Source organism: Paramisgurnus dabryanus, chromosome 1, assembly GCF_030506205.2.
Source record: "Paramisgurnus dabryanus chromosome 1, PD_genome_1.1, whole genome shotgun sequence".
Classification (NCBI taxonomy): domain Eukaryota; kingdom Metazoa; phylum Chordata; class Actinopteri; order Cypriniformes; family Cobitidae; genus Paramisgurnus; species Paramisgurnus dabryanus.
In genome coordinates, this window is record NC_133337.1 from 15,272,381 (window position 1) to 15,297,991 (window position 25,611).

Sequence of the window (25,611 nt, forward strand, 5' to 3'; positions counted from 1 at the left end):
TAAATTGATCTTTTATAAGTCATCTGGCGAAGTCATCCAGTATTTCTACATCACAATATGAGTTGTAGAAAAACAAAACATTGCAATGTTAGTTATATTGGGCAGGCCTATGTCAAATCTGACATATTGTGTTGATGACCATGTCTAAGAGTGAAAATTTACATTCTTTTGTGTGTGTGTGTGTGTGTGTGTGTGTGTGTGTGCGCTCAGATTCCTTTCTTCGATGATGTCGGAGCGAAGACACTTCAGTACTTCGACTCGCTTTTCCAGCAGGACAACTTACAGAAGTCCCAGTTCTACAAAGGCCTCCCCAAAGTTCTGCCCAAGCTGCCTAAGGCAAGAGCTAATACTTGCAACGTTAAAAATATGAACAAACTGTTGGATTTGCAATTGATTTAACAAATTAATATTCAACCGTAATATTGCAAAGCTTGATTTTATTTATTTAGATTTAAATGGATGGCTATAATGTTATTAGTGGTGTTTGATTCCAAACGAAGCGACTTGCTGTGCATTTAAGTTATATATTTATAGCAAGGCAAGGCAAATTTATTTGTATAGCACATTTCATACACAGAGGTCATTCAATGTGCTTTACATAGAAATGAGAAAACAATGTATAAGAGAAAAAAAGTATGTAGAAATAAGAGACACAAAGACACATGAGAATTTAAAACATCAATTAATAGAAAATAAATGTGATTTTAATAAAAACAGTTTAACTGTGTGAAAAAAGAATAAAACGGCAAAGAAGTATGTTTGTTTCCTGGGAATCAAACCCCTGACCTTAGCACTGCAAATGGAATGCTTTAGCATTTACGCTATAGGAAAACTAAACAAGCAACACATTGACATCCATTCAGTACACGTTAGCATCTCTACAACCCTACATTGGCTATGTGGACCCACATAAACGTAAATATCTACATTGACATATCTACATCTACATGTGGCCATGCTTATATTATCAGGAAGCAAAGGAAAATGAAGTATTTGCAAACAAAACATTACTGTGTCTATTAGTTTTCTTTATTTATTCATGCAATAGTTATGAAACTATTGGTCTGTTAAAATTGTATTAATGCAATATAAATTGATAATTTTTTATTAATTATATAAATTTTTAAATAATATATTTCATGTACCTACCGAAAAGATGGGCTTGTTGCAGTATTGTGTTTAGTAACGTATGTGTTCTTTGTGATGCTAAGCTTAAAGCTGTTGTTTTTCACACCTCAGCGAGTGGTGATCTATCGGATTCTCCCGGCCCTCACGTCCGAGTTTGTGAATCCGGACATGGTCCCGTTCGTACTTCCAAATGTGCTGCTTATTGCTGAAGAGTGCACTAAAGAGGAATACATCCGCCTTGTTCTCCCAGACCTCACCCCAGTTTTTAAACAGCAGGAGCCCGTACAGGTACAACTCCTTACACACACTATTAAGTTTTTTGTTATCATTTCCCCTCATTATATGTATTGGACATTAGTTATAAAAAGTTATTTCACGGTGGGATGTTTCTTTTTAATTTGAAGTACTGACAAATATCTGTAACTACTTTGTCTTGTTCATGCTGTCAGGCCAGCAATATGGTGAGTGACTTTGTATCTGTGATTTGTGTGTGTTGTAGATCAACTTCTGTTGTAGTATTTCGCACCGATTTTACACCTCGGGTTTTGTCTGTTTTCATCATCATAAGATGACACATGGGAGCAGTTTCCTGGCCAGGGTTTTGATTAAGCCAGGACTAGGCCTTCATTATATTAGGGAATTTAAGTAGTTTTTACAAACATACCTTACAAATTATTTTCTGTTGTGCATCTTGAGACAAAGCAATGTCAGTGCAAGCTGTTTTCAGTTAAGGCAGCGGAAAGTCATGGAGGAGACTTAAGCCCTGTCTGGGAAACTGCCCCATAGTGTTTTGCAATATGTATTGAATTTTACATTTTCATTCATTCATTCATAAACATATCATAATTTAGACCAAATATTGTAGCAACTTAATTAACCAAACTATAGTAAAAATGTAGTAAAAACTTTAGTTTGAAGGGCATGTCATTTTATTTATATACAATAATGTGACAAAAATAGTAAAAGTATAAACATACATTGTTTTCCCCGCGAACAGGAAGTCGCGATCTACTTTACTTCCTTGTTGTTATTTTTTTTTTGAGTGAAATGGAATATCACACAAGGAAAATAGCAGGCATAGCATGTGTTTTTCACTGTGAATTGATTGGATAAAGAAAAGTAGGTGTTTCATTCAGAAATCGACCTTACAGCAGACTGACAAATAGATGGAGGCGCGTTAACAAATTCTCTGCCCAACCCATCAAATTGATGTCACCAGAAATGGATTGTCACAAGAGGGCGGGAGCACATTTTCAGATTTTTAGATTCATTTTATGAAGGCACATGAATAAAAAAAATAAAATAAAGATCCATATGGATAAATTGTTTATAATGAACACTACAATATTCCATTAAAAAATAAAAATGGTCAGTTTTGATATCATGAGGATATTTTAAAGAAATACAAAGACTTTCATTTGTGAGTGATGACTCAAACACATCTATTTAGTAATTCTACTGATTTATATAAATAATTCAAACTTAACAACTTTACTGCTGTTTTAATCAGAAACACTATTAACACTATGTATGCATCCCTTACACTGCAAAAAAATACTTTCTTAATTAGTATTTTTGTCTTGTTTTCAGTAAACATATCTAAAAATTTTTTTAAAAAGATGTATTTTCTTAATATAAACCACCTAGGATAATAAGTCTAGTTTTTAGACAAAATAAATATAAACTTGAAGTTAATTAGTGCTTAAAACAAGAAAAAAATCTGCCAATGGAAAAAGAATTTTTTTTCTTGAAATAAGTTTACTTTTTCCATAAACACTTAATTCAAGAAAAAATGTCTTATTCCATTGGAAGTTTTTTTTTGCTTGTTTTAAGCACAAATTCACTTAAATTTTATATATAATTTTTTTTGTCTAAAAACTAGACCTATTTTCTTAGGTATTTTTGCTTATCAAGAAAATACATTTTGATTTAAGAACTTTTTGATATTTTTACTGAAAACAAGACAAAAATACTAAGTAAGAAAGTAATTTTTTGCAGTGTAACACTTGCAGGTTGTGTGACAAAAGTATATCAGAAATTAACCAACAAATTCTCTATGAAACTTAGTTGTATGTTGTCAGCAAAATCATAAAACAGTATTGTCAATATGGCATACATGCTGTATAGACCTAGTGGCAGATAGATCCAGTTATCGGTATCGATATATTGACATATATCTTCCACTTATATCCTCCTTTCTCTCTTATGTCCAGATCCTATTGATATTTCTACAAAAGATGGACCTGCTTTTGACCAAAACCCCACCTGAAGACATTAAGAACAGTGTGCTGCCCATGGTGTACAGAGCAGTGGAGGCACCTTCCATACAAATACAGGTGATCACACTATACTCATGTTTTTTTTTAAAGACGACCAAATGACGTTTATTAAAATAATAAAGTATATCAAACATTTCGTACATTTATAATTTTAAGTGTGCTTCATCTGTTGTTGTTTTTTTTTTCTGAACAGGAACTCTGTCTAAACATCATTCCCACATTTGCCAATCTGATCGAGTATCCCTCTATGAAGAATGCTCTTATCCCTCGTATCAAATCTACCTGTTTACAGACATCCTCACTAGCGGTTTGTTTCCTTGCTTCTCTTATGTGTCTTATGTACTGTGTTAAGGATATGTTGAGGAGGGTTGGTGTCATCTTTTTGTTGTTGTTTTTAAGGTGAGGGTGAACTCATTGGTGTGCCTAGGCAAAATTCTGGAATACCTGGATAAATGGTACGTCATTGATGAAATTCTACCATTCCTGCAACAGATTCCATCTAGAGAACCAGCTGTGCTCATGGGAATTCTGGGTAATTTATTTTACACTTTTTTATTTATTAATTTGCATGGGAAATTGGAAAAGAAAAGCTGTTTTTTTACATGCCTCAATTATAAATCTACATTATACAAAAAGTTTCACGTTTTTGTTTTTTCTTCAGGCATCTACAAGTGCACTTTCACACATAAAAAACTAGGCATTCCAAAGGAGCACCTGGCTTCCAAGAGTTTACCTCATCTGGTGTCACTTAGCATCGATAACAATCTTAACCTTAACCAGGTGAAAACACAAAATACACCCTTCACATCTCATTATATCACACGCACTCAGCATCCACCTGCTGAATTGGGATTTCTTGCGCATACACCGAATATAAATGTAATTCAGTGTCAAGCTCAGTCTGCACAGGTAAACGGACACATTTGGTGTGTTTCAGTTTAATTCTTTCATGGCTGTGATCAAGGACATGTTGACTCGCATGGAGGCGGAGCATAAGACCAAACTAGAACAGCTGCATGTCATGCAGGAGCAACAGAGGTGCAACTTTAGTTTCTTTTTCTCATCACCCTTTCTCACTCTTCCGTACACTGCAAAAAATGACTTTCTTACTTAGTATTTTTGTCTTGTTTTCAGTAGGAATATAAAAAAGACTTATAAAAGTAAGTCTAGTTTTTAGACAAAAACTATATTTGTTATCATTTTAAGGCAATTTGTGCTTAAAACAATCAAAATTATCTGCCAATGGGGTGAGAAAATTTTGCTTAAATTACCGTACTTTCCAGACTATAAACCGCATCGGAATATAAGCCGCATCATTCAAAAATGCGTCATTAAGACGAAATAACATACATAAGTCACAGTGGACAAAATCCAAGCCAAGGAAAAGACATTTAATCTGGAAAGGCAAGTTATTCAACTAAACACTAGTAGACAGAACAGCAGGCTGAATAGATGTCTGTACATCAAAAGTAATATTATCAGTTATTTAAACGATGAACCAAACAGAACTTACCTGGAAGGTTGAATAGGCTAAATTAACCGAACAAGCCAACTAGCGTGAAGTTCGCATAATCGTCATTCCACATTACAGAACCCCATTGGCAGATATTTTTGCTTGTTTTAAGTTTATATTTACTTAAATTACATAGTCTAGACAAAAACTATTTTCTTAAATCATTTTTCTTATCAAGAAAAAGCATCTTAATTTAAGAATTTTTAGATATTTCTACTGAAAACAAGGAAAAAAAACTAAGTAAGAGAGTCATTTTTTTGCAGTGTAAAGAAATAGTTCACCCAAAAATGAAAATTCATAATTTACTCATCCTCATGTTGATCTAAATCTGTATGAGTTTTTTATTTTGAACACAAAAGATATTTTGATAAATGATGGTAAGCACACAGCTGATTGTAACCATTGACTTTCATAGTGGGAAAACAAATATTATGGAAGTTTTGTGATAAATTATAAAGAAGATATTTTGATAAATGATGGTAAGCACAACACACATTTGACGGTACCCATTGAATTCCATTTTATTTGTTTTTCCTACTATGGAAGTCAATGGTTACAATCAGCTGTGTGCTTACCCTCATAAAAAAAAATATTTTGTGTTCATCAACATGAAGGTTAATAAATGATAACAAAATTTAAATTTTTGGGTGAACTATCCCTTTAATCCCTCTTAAAATGACTTTTGGAACATTGAATAAAGTAGATTTAGTTTTTATGTGGTGCGAACATCCTAAGACTTGTGAACCTGTCAGAATCTTATCCTGAAAAAGAAAAGTTCATGCTGTTAAACACAAAAAAATGTTAAGTGATGGTAAGCACATATTTGACAGTCAACATTGACTTCCATAGTAGGAAAAACAAATACAATGGAAGTCAATGGTGACTGTCAACCGTGTGCTTAAAATCATTTATCAAAATATCTTCTTTTGTATTCAACAGAATAAAATCTCTTTTCCAAGCTATACTAACGACAAGCACTCTTTGATTTATAAACTTTCTTATATACACCTTGTCAATAAATATAAAATCTAAAATATCTCATGTAACTTCTTATATGACTATTCAACCTGATGACATCACGATCCAGAGTCTACAAATTATTTTTTTTTTTATATATTTAATTACCCACAATAATTTTGACAGAATTTAAAAATGCTGCATTATCCAAACAGAATTCGTAGTCAACTTATTGTTGTATCATTGTAACAAGTATTGTATCCCTTTTAGGAGTTTAAACATCACAAACCCGATGAACCAATCAGAGGAGACTAAGAGCACACCCAGTCCAGCTACTAAAGTCCGAGATGTGAGTAGCTATATCAGCTATATAAGTACCGTATGTGTGCTCTATGTTACGAAATTGTAAGTGATTGCATTTCTGTTTTCTGGTAGATTGATGAGATCTTTGGTGGCACTTCAGGAGGTGCAGGTGTGAATGGTAAAGAGAATGGTCCTTCATCAACTGCTTCTCAACCCTCAAGAGTGAGTTCATCATAACAATATGTAGAAATAACTTGACCATTAACAAGATTTGTGTTCTGTTACCCACGTGTCTGTCTTACAATGGAGTTCAGGTGGTGGAAGACTTATTTAGTCGTGTACGTCCTGGTTTTTCCCTTGGGTATTGACAGTTGTCTGTGGTTTAAATCCAGGTATCTCTTACCCTGGAGGAAAAGCAGCGTTTGGCTAAAGAACAGGAACAGGCTGCCAAACTGAGAAGCCAGCAGCCACTGAATCCACAGAGTGTCAAACCAGCAACAACAACACCACAGGTAACGAATGAATAGTTCAGATGCCAAAGCCGCTAAACGTCGCATCCGTTAAAGGGGACAGAGAATGAAAAAACATTTTGACCTTGTCTTTGTTGAATAATGGTAGTCTACCCACATTCACAAACATACAAAAAGTGCTAGACATGCTAAACATCTCAGTCTCATAGAAATTCCTCTTTTAGAAATGTCAGCCAGAAAACGGCCCAATCTGAAAAACTGATGCTTATGACATCACAGGCATCTCCCTGCCCCTCCACTTTAAAATAATTGGCTACATTTTTTGAGTGGCAGCAAAGTCAGCCAATCAGTAATGAGATTGCAAGTTAAGCCAGTAGGGGGAGCCAAATAGGTGCAAAACCACTTGTTTAAAATCCCCCACCCTAATAGAGCTATCTGAGATAGGTTTTTAGGAAGCTTCTAAGGCATTACAGACCCAAACAAAAACATTTTTGTCTACATGTCACATCACAGAACAACGATAAGTACCCCATTCAATCATTCTATGTCACCTTTAAAAATGAGATGATGATTGTAACCGAATGCTCTGGACACGTACTATACATTCATTAAATACTTTCGTGTCATATCCCGGAAAAACACAAAAAATGCTGGCGGGCAACTTTTAAAAAAAAATGGCTGGCGGGGTATGAGTTAACTTGTGGTTTTTAAATCAAGAAAAGTTGATGTTCTTTCTCTAACTAAAATAGTTTTGTTTTCTCCAAGGCAAAGGATCTAACCAGTAGTCTTCTAAACAACATGACATCGCTAAACAACCTCTCGCTAACCTCTGGGCCTAGAGGCAACATCTCCTCTGCGTTCCCATCTGGATCCAGCATGGGAGGAATGGGCACTATGGGCCCTGTCAGCAATGGTTTCAACTCACCCATGGGCTTTCAGACAGGAGGTATGGGGATGGGCATGAGACCCACCAATCCTGTTGTCTATGGGGGCATGGCCACAACTACCAGCACTCCAAATTTTAGTGCCCTAAACCAAAACCAGCCCAGCAAACCCCCTGACATGTCCGTCCTAGACTCCCTCTTCACCTCTAGCAAACCCAAAGTAAGCCTGAACCAGATGGCCCCCAATCCGGCACCAGGAACCACAGCGCCTTCCCCGTGGCTCAACCAGTTCGGCCAAGCTCCCCAGACTGCGCCCATGCAGGCAGCTCCAATGGGAATGGCCGGAGGGATGCAAGGGGGGTTTGGGAGACAGGCTAATCCCTTCTTCAACCCACAGAACTTTTCACAACCTGTGGCACCTCCAGCAACGAACACTGGAGTGATGAAACAAAGTACTTCAGTCAACAACGACCTTAAAGACCTCTTCGGATAGACTTTTGAATCGCAATTGAAACTACATCAGCAGTGAAGGCGATGGTGTGAAGGTACATCGTATCCTTCTTTGAAAGACAGTGTTTAAAGCAGTTTTTTGGATTGTTTTGTCTTTTCTAGCTCTCTTATCACCGTGCACCTTTAGCCACCATATCGGATCAAACAAACCATGATGTTTATTAAGAAGCGAGACGCTTGGGCTTTTCCACCGTAAGTCAGTGTACGCTTGGAATTCATCGGCTTGTTTCGCCTGATCATTGTAAGGTTTGGCTTGGCACACGCTCCGAAAAAGAAATCAACTTTTGGTTTCATTTCTGCTTAAACCTCACCCATGGCTCTATGATTCGACTTTCTCTATTTGAATGAATGCAACACGATTGCTGATTTGAGTCTCTGTCTCTCTTGAGATAAAAGTGGTATTGGTCCTATCCACAGTTTCCGGACGAATTAGTTGATTATTAATGTATTCTTTGTGTATATACTGTAAGTGATGTTGATTATGGTTTCATATTTTGATGCACTGAAAATAATTTTTAAAATGAGGAGACTGTCATGTACTGTAGGTGGACTAAATGTAATAGAGCTGAAAATTGTAGGGTTTGTCATGTTGGGATCTCATCAGTACTTTTAAATGATTTTGTGATTCATTGTCTGTAATGGCTTATGTACAACAGAATCCATGGGCTTTATTCATGTAACACAAGCATTTTATTTGTAAAACCATTCCTGGTTAAAAAATTTATACATTTTGCATTACAGAAATTTAGGACGGTTAAAGGAATAGTTCACCCCAAAATCATAATTTTCCCATTTTATTACAAACCTGTATAAATGTATTTGTTCTGATGAACACGATGGAAGATATTTTGAGGAATGTTTGTATCCAAAACCATTCATAGGCTCCAATCGCTTCCATAGTAGAAATAAAGAATACTATGGAAGTGAATGGGGCTCATGAACGGTTTGGTTACAATAATTCCTCAAAATATCTTCTCTTGTGTTCATCAAAACAAATACAGGGTTGTAAAAATGTGAAGGTGCGTAAACAATGACATTATTTTCTATCCCTTTAAGATATTTTTTGCAGTTAAAGTTAAGTATAGCCCTTCATTTCTCATTACTGTAAAGAGAAAAAAAAATCTTATTTTCATTACTGTTATGTAATTTATAATTTATGCTTACAGTGCTTTTCCTTTAAAACCAAAAAAATACAAGCGATACTTGGTTTTTGGGAATTTATTATGTAAATGAATGCGAAGGAGGATATTGGACACAATGTATGAATGGTTTTACAACTGCTAAAATTCACTCTGTATCATGAAGGAGGCCTGATGTGTTTGTCTGCTTTCGTTACACACTGTTACTTCTTGCCTTGTGTTTGTTATATATCCTGTAATCTCCTGCAGTGTTGTGTTTTATGGATATAGTGGCGTCACATTCGGTCCCTCGATGCGTCCGTCAGCATTAGCACCACAGAATATGGGCAGTTTTCTGTTTTAGAGAGAGTGACCAATTGAATATATATCATATCGTGACCAAACGGATACAAGTCACCAAAATGTGTATTATTTCTACAAACAACATGAGCTGTACAGTGTATAGAGGTGAACTGCCACTTAACATTTTTTTTAAATACTGTCGCGAATCGCTTTCATAAAGAGGATCTTTCATGTCCAGATTTTATTTAAAGGGAAAACTTAAGAAGAAGAGGCCTTATGTTGAGAGTTGTGCAATAATAGGTCTGTAGTAGAGGCTGGAAAAATGACTCGCTGTATGAGTGTTTTGCTACATGCGGTTTTCAACTAGTCAATTATTGTAGATAGATTTATCTGGATTTGTTTTAATTTAAAATGTGAACTGGTTTGTTGGTAAGATGGTGATTTTGAAATCAAATAAAAAGATTATTTAAAGAAATAACACTTGGCTTTATAAGACATTTCTTTGTTTTAATACATGCATGTTTTATTAAAGAAAATATATGGCAGTACATATTAATGATCCAGTTATACAAGCACATTACATATAAAATCCTGTCATGCCTTTGGCAGGATTTATCAAAATTTCATTACCCAAAGCGTAAATATCTTCCTTTGTCAGTTTTCATAATCCTACAACCACATTATTAGCACCAATACAAGTTTTAATAGGGAAAGAAAGCACATTTATTACTAGGGATGCACCGATAGGATTTTTTTGGGCCGATGCCGATTTAAACAGACAACTTCTGGCCGATACCGATATTAAACACTTGTATACAATACTATACAGTTGGTCTATTAGCTAGTTTATTTCTGCATCAAAGTATTTTTACTGAACATGGATTTGATCTAATTAACATTCAACTGACCAACATAATAAGAGAGGCACAAATTAAGCTAAAACAAATATAATAAGACAACATGACAACCTTCAAAGGTGGTTTTTGCTATTCAGCATTTATTTTATTAACAACATTAACTCATTTTTTGCATATAATGGATTTCTTTATGCAGTTAATTAATAAACAATCGGTATCGGCCTTTCTCGTGCTATTGCCGATATGCCGATGGTTTCAAATTCATCAAAAATCGGCCGATAAATATCGGCGGCCGATACATCGGTGCATCACTATTTATTACTGTAACTGTCTGAATATATCTCTCTTCTCATATATTTCTTCTTTAATTAATATAACCAGTGTAGTAAAACAAAAATAATGGGAAACCCAACGTAATTGCACAGTAAGTCAATCAGATAATGCACTGGATTCCTAGTAAACAGTTATGATTCGAAAGTTATAAACATATACATATATTAGCTTTTATTTGTTTGCGTATTGCTTGAAATTTAAGAAAATAAATAATATGTGTGTTTGTGCAGTGATAAAATCTGTGGGCTAGTAAAGAGGTTATAGCTGCACTTTGAGAATAAAGCAAAGCTATTGACCATACAAAATCAGCAGGACCGGAGCCATGTTAAAAAAAATACCATACAGTTTGATAGTGGCAGTGTATATAAGAGGTTAGAGAGAAGTTGGCCTCCTGAGGAAATGAATACACTGTAAAAATTCCTTGTTTCAGTTTAAACCATTGAATTAAGCAGTCATTTAAACTTTTTTTGACTAGATGGAAGTTGCAACAAATTATTAAAAAAATAAAGTTGTTATAACTTAAGCCTACTCAACTTAATTTTTATTTATACCAACTCCTCACAAGTCAAGTAAGTGGAAATGACTTATTAATTTAAGTTGTTTACAGTGTATAAAGATGCATACTGTAAGAATTGGCAGGTGAGGTCCCCTTGCTAAAGGCGGCGTACATCTCTTATAGTGTAAGTGGACAGATTTGTCTGGGTCATGTCTACAAAAAAAGCAAATATAGATCAGTCACTAAACACAATAGATTTGATTTATTGCAAACATAATGTCCTTTTGTGTGCACAAACCTGAGAAGTTTAGGTCATAGTTGAATCTGCCCGCTCTGAAATTCATTGTACCTGAAGGGTTTTGCTGGTACTGGGCCTCAATATCTTCACTTGATACACTGCAATAACCTCGAGAACCACCCTTGTTTATAAAGCACAGCTTAAAGTTTAGCTGGAGTTTCCTTATTTGGGTTTCCTTATATATGAAATTATATACTGTGTATATATAATTTTACATTTTAGACAATGTTGCAAAAAAGTATGTTTATAGTTGCATCTACATACATGTATACATACATACATACAATATATATATATTCAGTTATAGAACAATGATGTTTTAATAAAAAATATATAGTATTTAAAAGTTTAATTTACCTTATTATAATTCTTCCATAAACCATCCATGTCTTTGAACTGCCAGCGAGCTTGTGGAAATTGACTGTGATATGATAACAAATCCCAGCATTTATTGCAGTGCACTTACATCACATTTCTTTTACATCAAACATAAATCTATTTTTCTCTTTTACAGAAACAATCATTATATGAAGCGTTTTCCTGACATTGATTTTTTAAAGAAGGAAATGTAAGATCTTATTACTGGATTCATACCTGTTTGTTTGCTGGGTTCCACCTGCTATTCTCCTCACAACTCTTTTCGTACCATACAGGTTATTTATTTGATACATTCCTACAGAAAAAAAACAACGACATTAGCTACGTCAAGATTAACACAGTATGCTACCCTTAATATTTCTGCAATATTCCACTGCACATTATAATTTTATTTCACAAGTTTTGTCCATTCTTAACAATTTAATGGTAAACAAACTTGGCTTCCCGCACTTAAAAGGAGCTCAACCCCTGTTGTAGAATGGGTGGCTAGATGGGATACAGCAAATGCAAAAATCTATAAACTCGTTATGTGTGCTGTTTTTATCCTAATCAAATCCCCAAACCAAACATTTCAATGGATTTGGGCCATAGCTGTATCCCATCTAGCCAGAACCGCTCTTTATCCTGATAATCATACCCCCAAACCTAACCCGAAACCCAGCATCTCGTGAGATTTCGGCATTTGCTCAGCGGGGATCCAAACTTTGCTGTGTCCCTTCTAGCCAGAACCTTGCAGAACTGCAAAGAGGAAGGCGCAGAGACTGGTGCTTATATAGGCTGATGATTCACAGGACTGAATGTTTAGGCTCTTCCTGAACCTACTTCATTACATTTTCTATCAAATTGTGTAGTAACAGAGCACTACAGTACTTCAGTACATCCCACAATGCAATACGCTAAACATTTTATTTGTGCAATATGAATAATATTAGCTGTGATTTTTACTCTTTCCTAACTCATTTGATTGGGCTGCCGGGGCTGACACATTTTTAATTAAATTTCATTTGAAATTAAAAAAAAATTTCTTAAAATATAACTGCTCCCCAATCTTTTTATATAGTACCAGCAACAGTATGCATTTAATAAATGAAATGTTTTAAACAGGTATTGTTGCAATTTTATTTTTATTTATTGTGTTAACCTTAGTTTATTTTATAATAAAAAGCCTCATCATGTACTGTGAATAGCAATATGTATACATAACAAAATCTTACCACTTAAGCAAAGTGTGTAATTTTGTCGTCCAGCAGTGAATGAAACCTGGGATTGAGGGTTTTGCTGATACAATCTCTCAATATCTGCGCTATCCAATGAACATCCCTGCAGAAACAGTGTAGTCTAATAAACTCTGAAGCTGATTCAAACATGTCTTCTGTTTGTTTGGTTAAGTATAAACATGAGAACTTACTGGTTTCTGGAACTCAGTCCAGATGCCTTCATCACCCATAAACTCCCAGATGCATTCAGTAGATATATTTGGCAAATGTACAGGATATGCAATTGTTGGTAAACTGTATAGGACAGATATTATTGTTGAAATGCTCCATGTGATACAAGCAACTCGTGCATACAGAAATTCAAAGGTTAATTTTCCATACCTGCTGTTGACTGTAACTGTTGAATTGAATTTTGGCCGCCTTCTAACTTTCCTCCTCATATGTGTGTACATGTTTGTTTGAGTCATGGCTAAAGCATTCAGATAAAGCATTTAGTTTTTATATCTGTCCATCTTATTGCCCATAAAGCTGCTATAATAACTTAGCTATAACAGTGCTTCTTATTTGTCTCAATACTTTCAAGGTGAATAATTACCAGTGAAGTCCACAGTGTAATTCATGTGCCCTGCAGAAAACTGAATTGAGCCGTTTGGGTTTTTGATGTACTGTTGCTCTATAGAATCACTTGTAATTGAAGATGTGTTACCAGACAATCCCTGTGTAGATTAAAGAGACAAATAACAAAGAAATTACATATTATCTATACATACACAACCTTATTCCATTGTTCAGTATTATAGCATACATTCATTAATTGTAATACAGCATATTTTTCTTATCTTTATTTCCCATACCTGTAGCACAACTGGATTTATTTCCCAAGGACTGCACATGTTTTTCTGACTCTCATGGATTATTTTATTTTAAGCTTTTGTAAAATCTCTTAAGGGTTGGTTTCTTGGACAGGGATTATCCTAGTCCCAGACTAAAATGCATGTTTGAGCTGCCTTTATTAAAAACATCTTGCACTGAAATACAGTGGCAAAAAAGTATGTGAAACCCTAGGAATAAACTGGTTTTCTACTGTGCCATAAAATGTGAACTGATCCTCATTTAGGTCACAACAATAGACAAACAAAATGTGCATAAACTGACAACACACAAATAATTCTAGTTTCCAGTTTCTTTTTTTAAAACACCCATTAAACATTCACAGTGCTGGAGGAAAATCATTCCAAATAGTTATCATTACTGAAAACTTTAACAGAGATGGAAACATAAATAAACCAAAAACTAAAAATGAAACAAAAAAAGTTAAATGTGATGACTTACTAATATATTTTCTGTCATACTACTGAACAGACTACACAACTGATCTTTAAACCCCCTTCCCATTGCATGGTATTTAACTCAATGTACTTTGAAGACACACCCAAAAGTAAGACAATAAGGCCATGTGACAATACCCAATAGAAATGTGACAGAATGCCCTGACCTTTATACAACTTTAAATACCCTTGTTCTGAGAACAGTGCAACATATCCTCACTATTCTTGCCTTCTTGCCTTTGTACCGTGTGTGAGGGTTGTTTCCACCTGTATGTGCTCCTGTATAGCTTTATGGCATTAGCAACACAAAAGGTCATGGGTTTGAACCCAGTGTGTAATTATTTTGTATATATATATATATACACACACACACACACACATAAATAACATGTTTTTTAAATTTCTTAACTGTGTGTGTTTATATACATTTATAAATGTATATTTAAAATTAGATTTTATAGAAGGTGTACCTGAGATCCATATTCACACCAGCGATGGTTATCTTTGTAGTACCAGCCAACTTCTTGTTTTTGGTTGTGGGACAGAAACATATTTCGCCGTATACTGAGGTTAGCAAAAGGCCCACTGACTGTCATAGCATCAAAGTCAATATAGAGTGATCTGTTGAATAAACAGGAAAAAACTCAATATTAAATAATATACCTTAGTTAATACTTTACCTTAGTTATTATTTAAATGTCCACGTTTAAAATCTCAACATGATAAAGTCTACAATGAAACACGGGGGTTTGTTGACGGCTAAACTCACCCCATGCTGGTGTTGATGGTAATACCAGTAGCTCCTGGCTGACAGTAATGGGATTCAATAAATATATCATTACAGATACTAGACCACTTCTGTCCATCAAACAACTGCCATTCAAAGAGATTACCTGAATGCATAAATGAATGAATGAATGAATGAATGAATGAATGTGTCCTATGATACATACTGACATGTACTGATAAAATATAGCTTGAATGCACTCTCATTTTATTTGGTTTAAAGTGCAAATGTAAATGAATCAATAAATGCGCAAACATGAATGAAACACTAGTGGCTGTATGAATGAATGTATCAGTTTTTCTAGCTATTAAACCATTTTGTCAGATATCCCATTGCATACTAGATTAACTTACACTTGGTTTGATTTCCAGCGAATACACATAGCCTATTGATTAAAATGTATACAGAGTAACAGTGTCTGTGTGTCAATGTAAATATAAAAATTATCAATATAAATGACAGTAACTTACTGGTAGCCATATTGCTATGCTGTTGTCTTTCTGCAGTGCTCCTTGAACTGTTATTGCCTAAAGGTTTTAAATGAATAAATATATACATGTAAAATGTACAAGTTTTAAGAGTAGAGTATGGCGGTGTGTGTAATTTTTGAGCCACACTTACAAATTTGTAATGTCTTTACATTAATACAATATCAAAACAAGTGGGATGTAATTTAAGTATAATGCACGTTTAGATTATAATGGCATAATAAAAAAATTATATTCCACCTGTTTTTTATGTAACAAATTTAAACCTGGCATGAGTAAAAAAACAACAAAGTGATACATTAACCATAAAGGACTGCAATTCAAGATGACTTGCAAAACACAGATGTGGTTTTGTTTAATTATTTGTAAATAAAATATCATATAGAGACGGAGCGCAGTTATGCTAATTTGAAAACCACACCCATCGGAGGGGAAAACAATCCAAACATCTCCATTGACTTTGTATTGCGAAAGGCCGCATCCTTTTTCATTTTTGGCTTATAACAAAAAACTGAATAATGCCTAAAAGCTGCTGTGTGACAGGATGTACAGCTAACAAGCCAAAAACCCCAGAAATAAGTTTTTAAAAGCTGTCGAGCCGAGAAAAAAGTGGATTGCCGACTACGTTTCCTAGTGGGCGCAGTTCTACTAATAGTAGTACTATGAAAAGTTGCCTGTTTCCACTTTTGTGTCTTTAAACACTCGTTTTTTGGGGTCGACAGCTTATAAACACTTATTTCTGTTTTTTTACTTGTTAGCTGTACACCCTGTCACACAACAGCTTTTAGGCATTATTCTGTGTTATAAACCAGAAATGACAAGGAGGCAGCCTCTCGCAAAACAAAGTCAAGGGAGACGGATGGATTGTTTTCCCCTGTGGGCGTGGTTTCAAGTTATTACGCGTTGTCCTCTGTCTCTATACATAAGTATTTAGGCATATTTATATATCATTTATTTGTATTAAATTGTACCCAGATATAACCCAGTCAACACTTTGATCTCTCAGTGAAGTCACTATGAGCTTACATGATCCTCAAAATGTTGTCACAATGTGTGCGTCACAGTGAGCTAAAATTTTAACCACACAGCGCACTCACGGTTTGCTCATATATTAAGGTCACCATATGAGGTCACTGCACACTCAATGGGAGCTCATACTACCCATAAAGCACATGGTATGAAAAGTACCAGATGTCGCTCAGAGAACTAATATTCTAGCGTTTGCTAATCGGAAACATGTCGCAAAGACGTCGTCAGCATTTAATTGCAAATATTATACCATAATATGACCATAGTATGAGCACACAGTGAGTGTACCATGACTTCACATTGTGACTCATACTATGGTCACTATGTGAAGTCATGGCACACTCATTGTGCACTCATACCATGAACTCATTGAACAACATTCTAAATTCACAATGAGCTCAAATATAACTCACACTGTGATTATCATCACAGTCTAAGAACGGTGTGACATCACTGTGATCCTCCAGTCTCCACCTTTTCCTAGTGAGATATAGGAAGTAGAATGCCCTACTTGTGTTGTATTGCCTCCTTTTAACCTGCTCAGTATTTTAAAATCACATTGACCTTGCATATAACTCACACTGTCAATTATCATGGTATGAGAATGGTGTGAATTTACTGTGATCTCGTGTGATCTCACGTGTTGACTGGGTAATGTGATAACCCACACCTGTATTAGGCTATGTCTACTTCAAATCACCTGAAGGTTAAAAAATACGGTGCCACCGGATTTAATATTTAGCTATTTAATCAAAATTTCTGGCATTTTTGTGTCGTTTTTAATATGGTGCTTCTGGATCATATTTTTTTAAATCTTTTTTTTTAGTTATATTTTTAATAAAATACAATTATTTAAGCAAGGTAAAGTAGAATATACTGACCTACAGCAGAAACTTCATAATTACTCCGTAAGTGTGCGACTCTTCCTCATCTTCATCCTCACACTTCTGCCATTAGTGTGTATGAATGTGTCAGACAATAACAATGCTGTATGTTTAAAAGGTAACGTCACTTTTAACGTAAGTTTCTTTACTCACATACGGTTCCTGGACAGTTCAGAACATCGATGGCATAAAACAAACAAAAATAAAGTTTATCTTATATTAAATGGACGCATTGTCAAACGTTTCCTCAGAACGACGAAGCGAAAGATATGGAAAGCTGACAGCGTCGCCACACCGGCTCGGTTTCACTTTCCTTTCAGCCTCGTGACTCTGGATTTCCTAAACAAAGCAAACCGGTTGGCTGCTTTCCAGATGTCTGATGGGTCGCTTGTGGCTGGCATTTGTTGGAATAGCAGGCTACAGTATTATGTAACAGAAGATACCACTGATAGATATATACATTATATGGGTAACATTTTGACCTATTTCTAATAAAATTGAGAAATGTTGATGTGTTTATGTAGCTTATTTGGTAGGATATTGGGTTAACAGCGCAAAGGTTGTGGGTTTGACCCACTTCCTGATGTATACCTTGAATAAGTTGTTTTGAATTAAAAACGTCTGACAAATGCATTTAAAAACAATGTTTAATATTGTGTGTGGAAAAAAATGACAGCATTTGGTGACTTATTAGAAAACTCCAATGATAATTGTTATACAATCCTAACCACATATAGCATACAACATTTAAAACAAAGATTTTACATAATGTTTAAAAACCCATTCAAAATACATATTCTGTAGTTTGTGTATTGCCTCATGCCCAAGGGAAAGTGTCATAAGAGCACCCATTTCATAGCTCAGGTTAATTTAATGTCAACTTGAGCTTTGTCTTTAATGCTTTTTTTATGTTTTAGTAATAAACAGATACAAATCACATTTTAAGAAAATCCTGTTTAGGTGTTTTCCCTATACGTTGTATTTTATACATCAAAAACAATTGTCGGCAGCTTCATGTAACAAAACCACATACAGTATAGTGTATACATGGTAAATACAGCTGTGTGGCCAGCTGGCTCAGGCAGTTTTTGATTAAAAATGGCATAAAAGGAAGTCAAATGTTTACTAGGCACTTTGTATAATTCTTCAAGCCATACAGAAAGCATTGCATTTCTAAGGACACTTCATTTTCATTAATATTATCATAAAGAAGACATAATCACAAGGTTATTTAACTATCATTTGTAAACATAATTTGTAAACATAACTTTTTATTTTTTTATCACCACAGGCAGTAATTCTAAATAAAACATCCTGAATCTTATTTTCACCTAACGTTCATATTCACTTAAAGGAATAGTTCACCCAAAAATATAAATTCTGTCATCATTTGCTGTCATGTTGTTACAAACCTGTATAAATGTATTTATTCTGATAAACACAAAGGAAGATAATTTAAGTTTGTAACCAAACCGATCAGAGGCCCCATTGACTTCCACAGTATTCTTTTTTCTGGAAGTCAGTGGGGCTTGTGATCACCTCCAGCCTTAATTCGGCAAACTCCTGTTCTTGAGCTTTTGCACACCCATTAAGTGCGGCGGATCTTGCGTCTGGCATTTGTTCTTTGGTTAACCTGATTCATCCCTAAATTGAAAGTCAAAAGGTTAGTATACCCAAAAGTCATTCCCTTGTTCTTAATACGACACAAAATGAGACACATTGCACAGTTGTGTCTTTTTTAACTATGTTTTAGCTGACATACTTGAAAAATCCAGTGTGTAAGGGTCACCATTAACATTGAATGTCATTGTCTTCTGTTTACTTTGGTAACAGCTCTCGATGTCATCACTTGAGACTGAACATCCACCCTATTGATATATGGAGAACAAGACAAACAACATGTTTTCACTTTACTACTACTGACATTAATACAGTTTTGTCACTTTTAAATTACTACATTAACATACTACTAACACAAATATGCATTATGCATTTTAAACGAATGATTCATACACTAAAGAATGAGTTTTACCATTTTTTTGAAGGTGTGCCATTTACCAGCTCTCCCTTCAAACTGCCACACTGAAGCCATCAAGCCCCGGAAACTGAAGGGCAACGTGCTTCTGTTTTTGCAAACAGAAGTAATATGTTTATATTCATTTAGTTTATGTTTTTCAAACAGGCAATCATTTATTAACTATTAACTTGTCAAAGAAATAATTAAAAAGCATTCCAACACATTAAATACATACTAAAACACATTTAAATTGTTCATAGTAGTTTTAGCCTCTATTATTGATATTGTTTTGATGTAGATGATGGTTGTGTCAACATTAATCATCACATTTTCAACTTAAAACATTCTGATCATATTAGTGTCTATAAAAAAGCTATAAAGCAGAAGTGGGGATTAAGGATTATTCAATGACTGACCTAGTGTCAGCCATCATTTTTATCTTTATTTACATTTAAAATCCACATATCTACATTTATACATTTGAGATAGAATTCATTTAAAGTCACTACGTAGAAATATTTCAAATTCAACACTAAGATGGATCTACTTACTTTACTTAACTTAGTTACAATGGTTAAGTTTACTCTCTGTGAATGCCATATTAGGGTAAACTTGATGATTTGATGACTTGATCAAGGTTTTGAGAGACATTTTCAATTAAAGGGATAGTTTACCCAAAAATTTCCCCTCATGTTGTTCTAAACCTGTATGAGTTTTTTAAATTGTCTTTAATAGTTTAATAGGAAAACAAATATTGTGGAAGTATTGTGATAAATGATGAATAAGATATTTTGATAAATGATGGTAAGCGCACAGCTGATTGTAACCATTGACTTCCATAGTAGGAAAAACAAATACGATGGATATCAACTGTTTGCTTACCATTATTTATCAAAATATCTTTTGTGTTCATCAAAATAAAAAACTCATGATGAGTAAATGATGACAGAATTTTCATTTTTGGGTGAACTATCCCTTTTGCTTTACAGTATATAAATGGTGTAAAGCTCTTAAAACTCACGCTACAGCTTTAGACGGATCATATTTAGGGCGTCGTCTAACCCGTCTTTTCTGGCCTGTAGATAAACTTTTCTGATACATTCCTGGAAACAGACACATATCTTCATATTACCGATCCTGGTTTAAAAATATATAAAGTAATGGTGCTAATAATTCAACTTTTCAGGGATGTTTGTGGGTTCATTTTAAACAAACCTTTAAAGCTAATCTCGAATGTGCTGGAATCAACAGCAAACTGAAAAGAACCCTTCTTGTGCTTTTGGTATTCCTTTTCCAGTCTTGAACTCTGAATCCCATTGCTTTTGCCCTTTGAACGCTGAACGAACAAACATGCAGATGATCATCATACAGCATTCCACAGATCATAATGTTCATTATTGAAGTAGTTTTTCTCTTATATTACATTGCTCTCTGGATACTTGATTCTAATTGGTCTGTCATAACATTCTGCTATTTCTCAATAAGAACAACTGAAATTGATAACAAACCCCCCAGCTGGGTTGTAAGGATTATCTTGCATTATTCAGTTGTTAAATATTACACTTTCTTTTTTCTCATGCAAACAGTAACAAAATATCTACCTGGGAGCAAATTACTTTAAATAATTATTTTATGTCCAGATATTTACTCATGGCAAGTAGGTTTCCATTGAGTTGGTTAATGTACATACAGCTGCATGTTATTGCAGATGAATACACAACACAATGCTTGATTCTGATTGGTCAGGTGACAACATTCAGAGGCTTGTTATTCCCAAATAACAACAAATCCTTATACGTGTAGTGTGTACTCAGGGATGGGCCGTAATTTTGATGTTGCTCATATAATATTGTATAATGTTTGTGCTGAACACAGTGTTATGAGACTTTTGTTAATAGCGCACGCACACACCAAACAAAAGCTGACACGTAATTAACATCACAAGAGAAATGTGTTTTTGTTTGTGAGGTTCAGCTTCCTAATGAACCCAATGTTAAAATTTTAAAAATTTGGCTAGGTGCATATCAGGCTACGGATAACCTATGGTGTAGTAGACCTTATGCACGACTAGAAATGTGACTTTAAGCCATAGATTGAAAGGAAAGTGAAATCTATGACTGAAACATACTTTGATTCCCCTAAATTCATAATTAAATTATGAGCCTAAAATTCACATAGTCACATATTTAAAAATAATTCAACCAAATGCATGTTGATCTTGAACTTTGAACTTGTTTGAACATGTCTTGGTGTATAATTAAAGGGATAGTTCGGCCAAAAATGATATTAAACCCATGATTTACTCACCATCAAGCCGTTCGAGATGCATATGTCCATCATTTTTCAGACGAACACATTTTCAAGTTATTTTAGCAAATGTTTTAGATCTTTTAGTTAATCAAACGTAGACTTACAGGGTCCACGTCCTTTAAGTCCAAAAATGTGCATCCATCATTCACAAAATAAATTCAAACGGCTCCACGATGATAAACATAGGCCTTCTGAGGGTAATCTGCGCGGTGTTGTTGTAGAAATATCAAAATGTAAAACTTTATAAACAAAAATAACTAGTTTCCGGTAACGCCGCCATCTTAGTTGCGTCCGCATTCAAGATAAGAGCGTGCGCAGTTTATGGAGGGTTCTGTGCTGCTGCTGTGCCCCCGCCCTCCGAATTAGTCATACATCACTAAGAAAAGTGTGTAAACCACGCTGATACTCTTTCCTGAATATACAGAGGATTCTAAGATGGTGGCATTACCGGAAGCGGGTTATTTTCGTTTATAAAGTTTTAAATTTGGATATTTCTACAACAAAACGGCACGGTTTACCCTCAGAAGGCCTTTGTTTATCATCCTGAAGCCGTTTGGATTTATTTTGTGAAGGATGGATGCACATTTCTTGGACTTGAAGGACGTGGACCCCGTAACATTACATTTAATTTACTGAAAGATCTTAAACATTTTCTAAAACAACTGAAAATGTGTTAGTCTGAAAAATGATGGGCATATGCATCTCAGATAACTTGGGGGTGAGTAAATCATGGGTTTAATATCATATTTGGCCGAACTATCCCTTTAACCCTGGAGAACCCAAGAACCCTTTTATTAGCAGCAATTAACATTGGCCAAATTTGACCCGTGGGTTCTCCAGGGATAAACTCACTAATTTACTTAGGATACACCTACCTTCACTCCAAACTGGTGCCACTTCTGTTTACCATGGTAATACCACAGCCACTCAGTTTGCTTTGAACCTTTACGCCGGACTTTAATGTTAGTTTTGGTAATAACTCTCATCTTGGTAAAGTCGATCGAAATAACTCTATAATGGGAATAAAATACAGAATACAACAGAAAAAGAGGAAATATATCAAGTAATTCTTTTAACACTTCTATTTAACACTTACTGACGAAAACTGAAATTTGTTACAATACAATCTGTTAAAGTACACAAAATTGTTTTGACATTAAACTTAAATTCAAAATATGAGCATTTCTCCTTTTTAGAGTTGCAATGGCAATTTCACCTGAAACTCTCAAGTGAGGCTTTTTATTGCACATAAAATCTGTTACAGTCAAATGGAAAGCAAACATACCCAGCAGGGGTGTTATAGATGTTGATTCCTTTGGCTTCAGGGCGTGAATACTGAGCTTCTAGGACAAAATCATTGGAAACATCCTCCCAGCCATCTCCCAAATTCAACTGCCATCTGTAGGGACTGTCATCGTCTTCTTCATCATCTATAATCAGAGTCAAAAGACTTAATAATACACAACGCACATGTTTTCATTAAACAATTATATGTAATACTCACATACCTGCAGACACAGGACTGCTATTCCTTCTCTGCCGCTTACTATGGCTTTCACTGTCTGGATGTTCATTTGGTTGAGGTGATGCATTTGAAGCAGAACTGTGTTTGAGACGACATCCAATGCCATAGCGGCATGAGCCCTCCACGTGGTATTTGCATATGTGCTCATACTGACACCTGTCTCCATTTCGGCAGTTGCCATGATTGTAATACTTACAAATCTTACGCTTGAATGCAGCACATGCTGTTGCAACTGCTTTATCGCTGGAATCTGAGTCAGAGTCACAGTCAGAGTCGATAAAGGAGCCTGAATCTTTGGTTGAAGTATTTGAGGTATCAGAGTCTGAGCCACTATCACTGAATTCTGAGCCTTCAGTGTCTATGAAAGGAAAATCATTTTTAATCAACGTGTCAAAATCGGAATTTTCTTTTAATATAAATATGTTATTAAGGATATCTGTAAGCTCAACTGGTAATGCATTTGATCCCAGGGAACACACATACTGATAAAAAAGGATGTTTATTAACTATGTGGTCTAAAACGTTGACAAAATTTGCATTTAGAAGATAAAAGCATACAGTCCTCTCCCTTTGCAGCAAGAATGGATAAACGATTTTAAGACATCATTTTGAATTTCACTTTCTCATGAGTGTCCTGCATAAACATCTACAACTGTAAGTAAATACTGTTCCTGCGTCTAGTTCCATACTACTTATGTAAGCACTTTAGGGTTTCATCTACTGTAAAGAAAACGAAAATCAGTATGTGCAATAAATCCGGAAACTTTTCAAATCCTTGGATTTACAGCAGATTTTGGCTACTTTTACACTGTTACCACAACAGGTTGTTTTTCTACGGCTTGAAGAAAAAACTATTTTGTTCATCAGCTGCCCATGTTAAGGCATGATGATTTTATTTATTTATTTATTTAAACATACTTTGTTTATGATTAGTGGTTCTCAATAAGAAATTGTGTATGCATAACAGTGACTAAAATATGTGTATCAGATATTTAGCAGTGTCATGTTTTGAGTTTTGGTGTTTATGCTAGGACCCGGGGTCATGTGGTAGTTTTGGTTCATCAATGGACTGATTTTATTACGATGACCTGGCAACCCTGCCTGTGTGCATGGCATGGGCGTTGCTTCACTATAATATGATGTGAAACATATATGTTGGCTCTGTAATATTTTTATATTTAAATATTTAATTACTGCAAATGAATTTGACTAACTTTACAAGCATTATTGTATTGAATGAAACGCACGTAGGATGTGTTGTATCGTCTCGCATTGTCGTATTATTTCTTCGCCCTCTCCAGTAGCGTTCTTTAAAACTACAGACTATATATCAAGTAGGCTATTGTGTAGTATATGAGGAAGTAATATGGTTATTTATTTATTTTCCTAAGGTTAAAAGCCGAATCCCAATCATTTTCTAAATTAATTGTTTTAATTTTTCTGAAAATGTATAGAATTAATTTAAAACATATATTGGACACTAATTTTAAACTCTTTGTTTTTCGTAATAATAGTTATTACAACATGCCCCTTAATGTCTTCATGCGCAAAGATTTCAAACCATACTTTATGAAGTAAATGTTACCTGGATTAACAACTAGTTTTAGTTATATATACATAAGAAAGAAAAACAGGCAATGAAAGGTTTAGCTTCGAGTGACGCTATGGTGGTTAATGAAGACAGATATGCATAACTTTATCGTCTAAGTTAGTCAGATAAGGTAAGAGACACATTTATATTACGTTTACTGTATTAGATATGAGAAAAGATATGAAACTCACCGGAATCATCTTGGTGATTCGAAGCCATGTTTATAAATGAGAGTGAGATGTGCTTTTAGTTTCAATTTCTCAAAAATACAAGTTACATCCCTAAACAGACTTATGCACACACATAGCCTTTTATATGCTGTTTCGAGCCTTTCTGTAAATTTAAATGAGTAATTGTCAGAGAATGAATTTGAACTGACTAAAATGTACAATACTACAAATCATAACTTATATTTTAAACAAATAGATAGTGTGGAGATCTGGCGCCATCTGTTGGGAAGAAATTGTAACTTCTATCTAGAAATGAGCCAAATCGGATTTGAGTGAGGAGGTTATTTATTGATTACTTTTAATGCGATCAACGCATTTTATTTTAAATAAACACTCCTGGAATGCTTCGGTTTCACTGAAAGACCTAATTATTATATG

General features: G+C 34.7%; 3 protein-coding genes across 4 annotated transcripts in view; 1 reads left to right on the forward strand and 2 right to left on the reverse strand.

Annotated features, from left to right (window-relative positions):
• scyl2 (SCY1 like pseudokinase 2) overlaps nt 1–9,943 on the forward strand; it is a 21,658-nt gene extending 11,715 nt beyond the window's left edge. The window contains exons 8-19 of the mRNA XM_073813655.1: nt 211–336; nt 1,240–1,416; nt 1,578–1,589; nt 3,342–3,464; nt 3,601–3,714; nt 3,807–3,939; nt 4,069–4,187; nt 4,345–4,445; nt 6,148–6,226; nt 6,313–6,402; nt 6,573–6,692; nt 7,416–9,943. Coding sequence (XP_073669756.1) covers nt 211–336; nt 1,240–1,416; nt 1,578–1,589; nt 3,342–3,464; nt 3,601–3,714; nt 3,807–3,939; nt 4,069–4,187; nt 4,345–4,445; nt 6,148–6,226; nt 6,313–6,402; nt 6,573–6,692; nt 7,416–8,027 — 1,806 coding nt within the window. The 3' untranslated portion in view covers nt 8,028–9,943. The remainder of the gene's footprint in view (nt 1–210; nt 337–1,239; nt 1,417–1,577; nt 1,590–3,341; nt 3,465–3,600; nt 3,715–3,806; nt 3,940–4,068; nt 4,188–4,344; nt 4,446–6,147; nt 6,227–6,312; nt 6,403–6,572; nt 6,693–7,415) is intronic.
• Nucleotides 9,944–9,962: 19 nt separating this feature from the next.
• On the reverse strand, nt 9,963–17,985 carry LOC135760687 (protein mono-ADP-ribosyltransferase PARP12). Of its 2 annotated transcripts, XM_065274785.2 has the most exons (13): nt 17,714–17,985; nt 17,558–17,623; nt 15,630–15,686; nt 15,142–15,265; nt 14,843–14,993; nt 13,640–13,760; nt 13,426–13,513; nt 13,236–13,338; nt 13,042–13,147; nt 12,044–12,122; nt 11,807–11,870; nt 11,450–11,570; nt 9,963–11,364 (listed from the first exon to the last, which is right to left on the reverse strand). In XM_065274785.2, the coding sequence occupies exons 3-13, from the start codon at nt 15,637–15,639 to the stop codon at nt 11,309–11,311; spliced, it is 1,023 nt and encodes a 340-aa protein (XP_065130857.1). In that variant the 5' UTR covers nt 15,640–15,686; nt 17,558–17,623; nt 17,714–17,985; the 3' UTR covers nt 9,963–11,308. The 2 variants fall into 2 exon arrangements, with proteins under 2 accessions (XP_065130857.1, XP_065130860.1); XM_065274788.2 differs by lacking the exons at nt 15,630–15,686; nt 17,558–17,623; nt 17,714–17,985 and having other exon boundaries at nt 15,142–15,275.
• A 203-nt stretch (nt 17,986–18,188) lies between these two features.
• Nucleotides 18,189–25,343, reverse strand: LOC135760656 (protein mono-ADP-ribosyltransferase PARP12). The gene is made up of 9 exons (XM_065274733.2): nt 25,195–25,343; nt 23,396–23,770; nt 23,173–23,317; nt 22,763–22,898; nt 20,793–20,913; nt 20,599–20,680; nt 19,593–19,683; nt 19,323–19,428; nt 18,189–19,204 (listed from the first exon to the last, which is right to left on the reverse strand). Exons 1-9 carry the CDS (start codon nt 25,220–25,222, stop codon nt 19,149–19,151), a joined length of 1,140 nt encoding a protein of 379 aa, XP_065130805.1. The 5' UTR covers nt 25,223–25,343; the 3' UTR covers nt 18,189–19,148.
• Nucleotides 25,344–25,611: the final 268 nt, after the last annotated feature.

What these genes read in the sequence shown, in the direction of transcription:
- LOC135760656 (XM_065274733.2), bottom strand. Translation starts at nt 25,222, where the DNA reads ATGGCTTCGAATCACCAAGATGATTCCG. An exon ending in GGCACCAGTTTGGAGTGAAG is followed by an intron (nt 20,914 to 22,762) that starts GTAGGTGTATCC and finishes TTGTTCGTTCAG; the next exon opens with CGTTCAAAGGGCAAAAGCAA. An exon ending in GGCACACCTTCAAAAAAATG is followed by an intron (nt 19,429 to 19,592) that starts GTAAAACTCATT and finishes ATATATCAATAG; the next exon opens with GGTGGATGTTCAGTCTCAAG.
- LOC135760687 (XM_065274785.2), bottom strand. An exon ending in TTACACTGTGGACTTCACTG is followed by an intron (nt 13,514 to 13,639) that starts GTAATTATTCAC and finishes TGAATGCTTTAG; the next exon opens with CCATGACTCAAACAAACATG. An exon ending in GGACTGAGTTCCAGAAACCA is followed by an intron (nt 13,148 to 13,235) that starts GTAAGTTCTCAT and finishes CTGTTTCTGCAG; the next exon opens with GGATGTTCATTGGATAGCGC.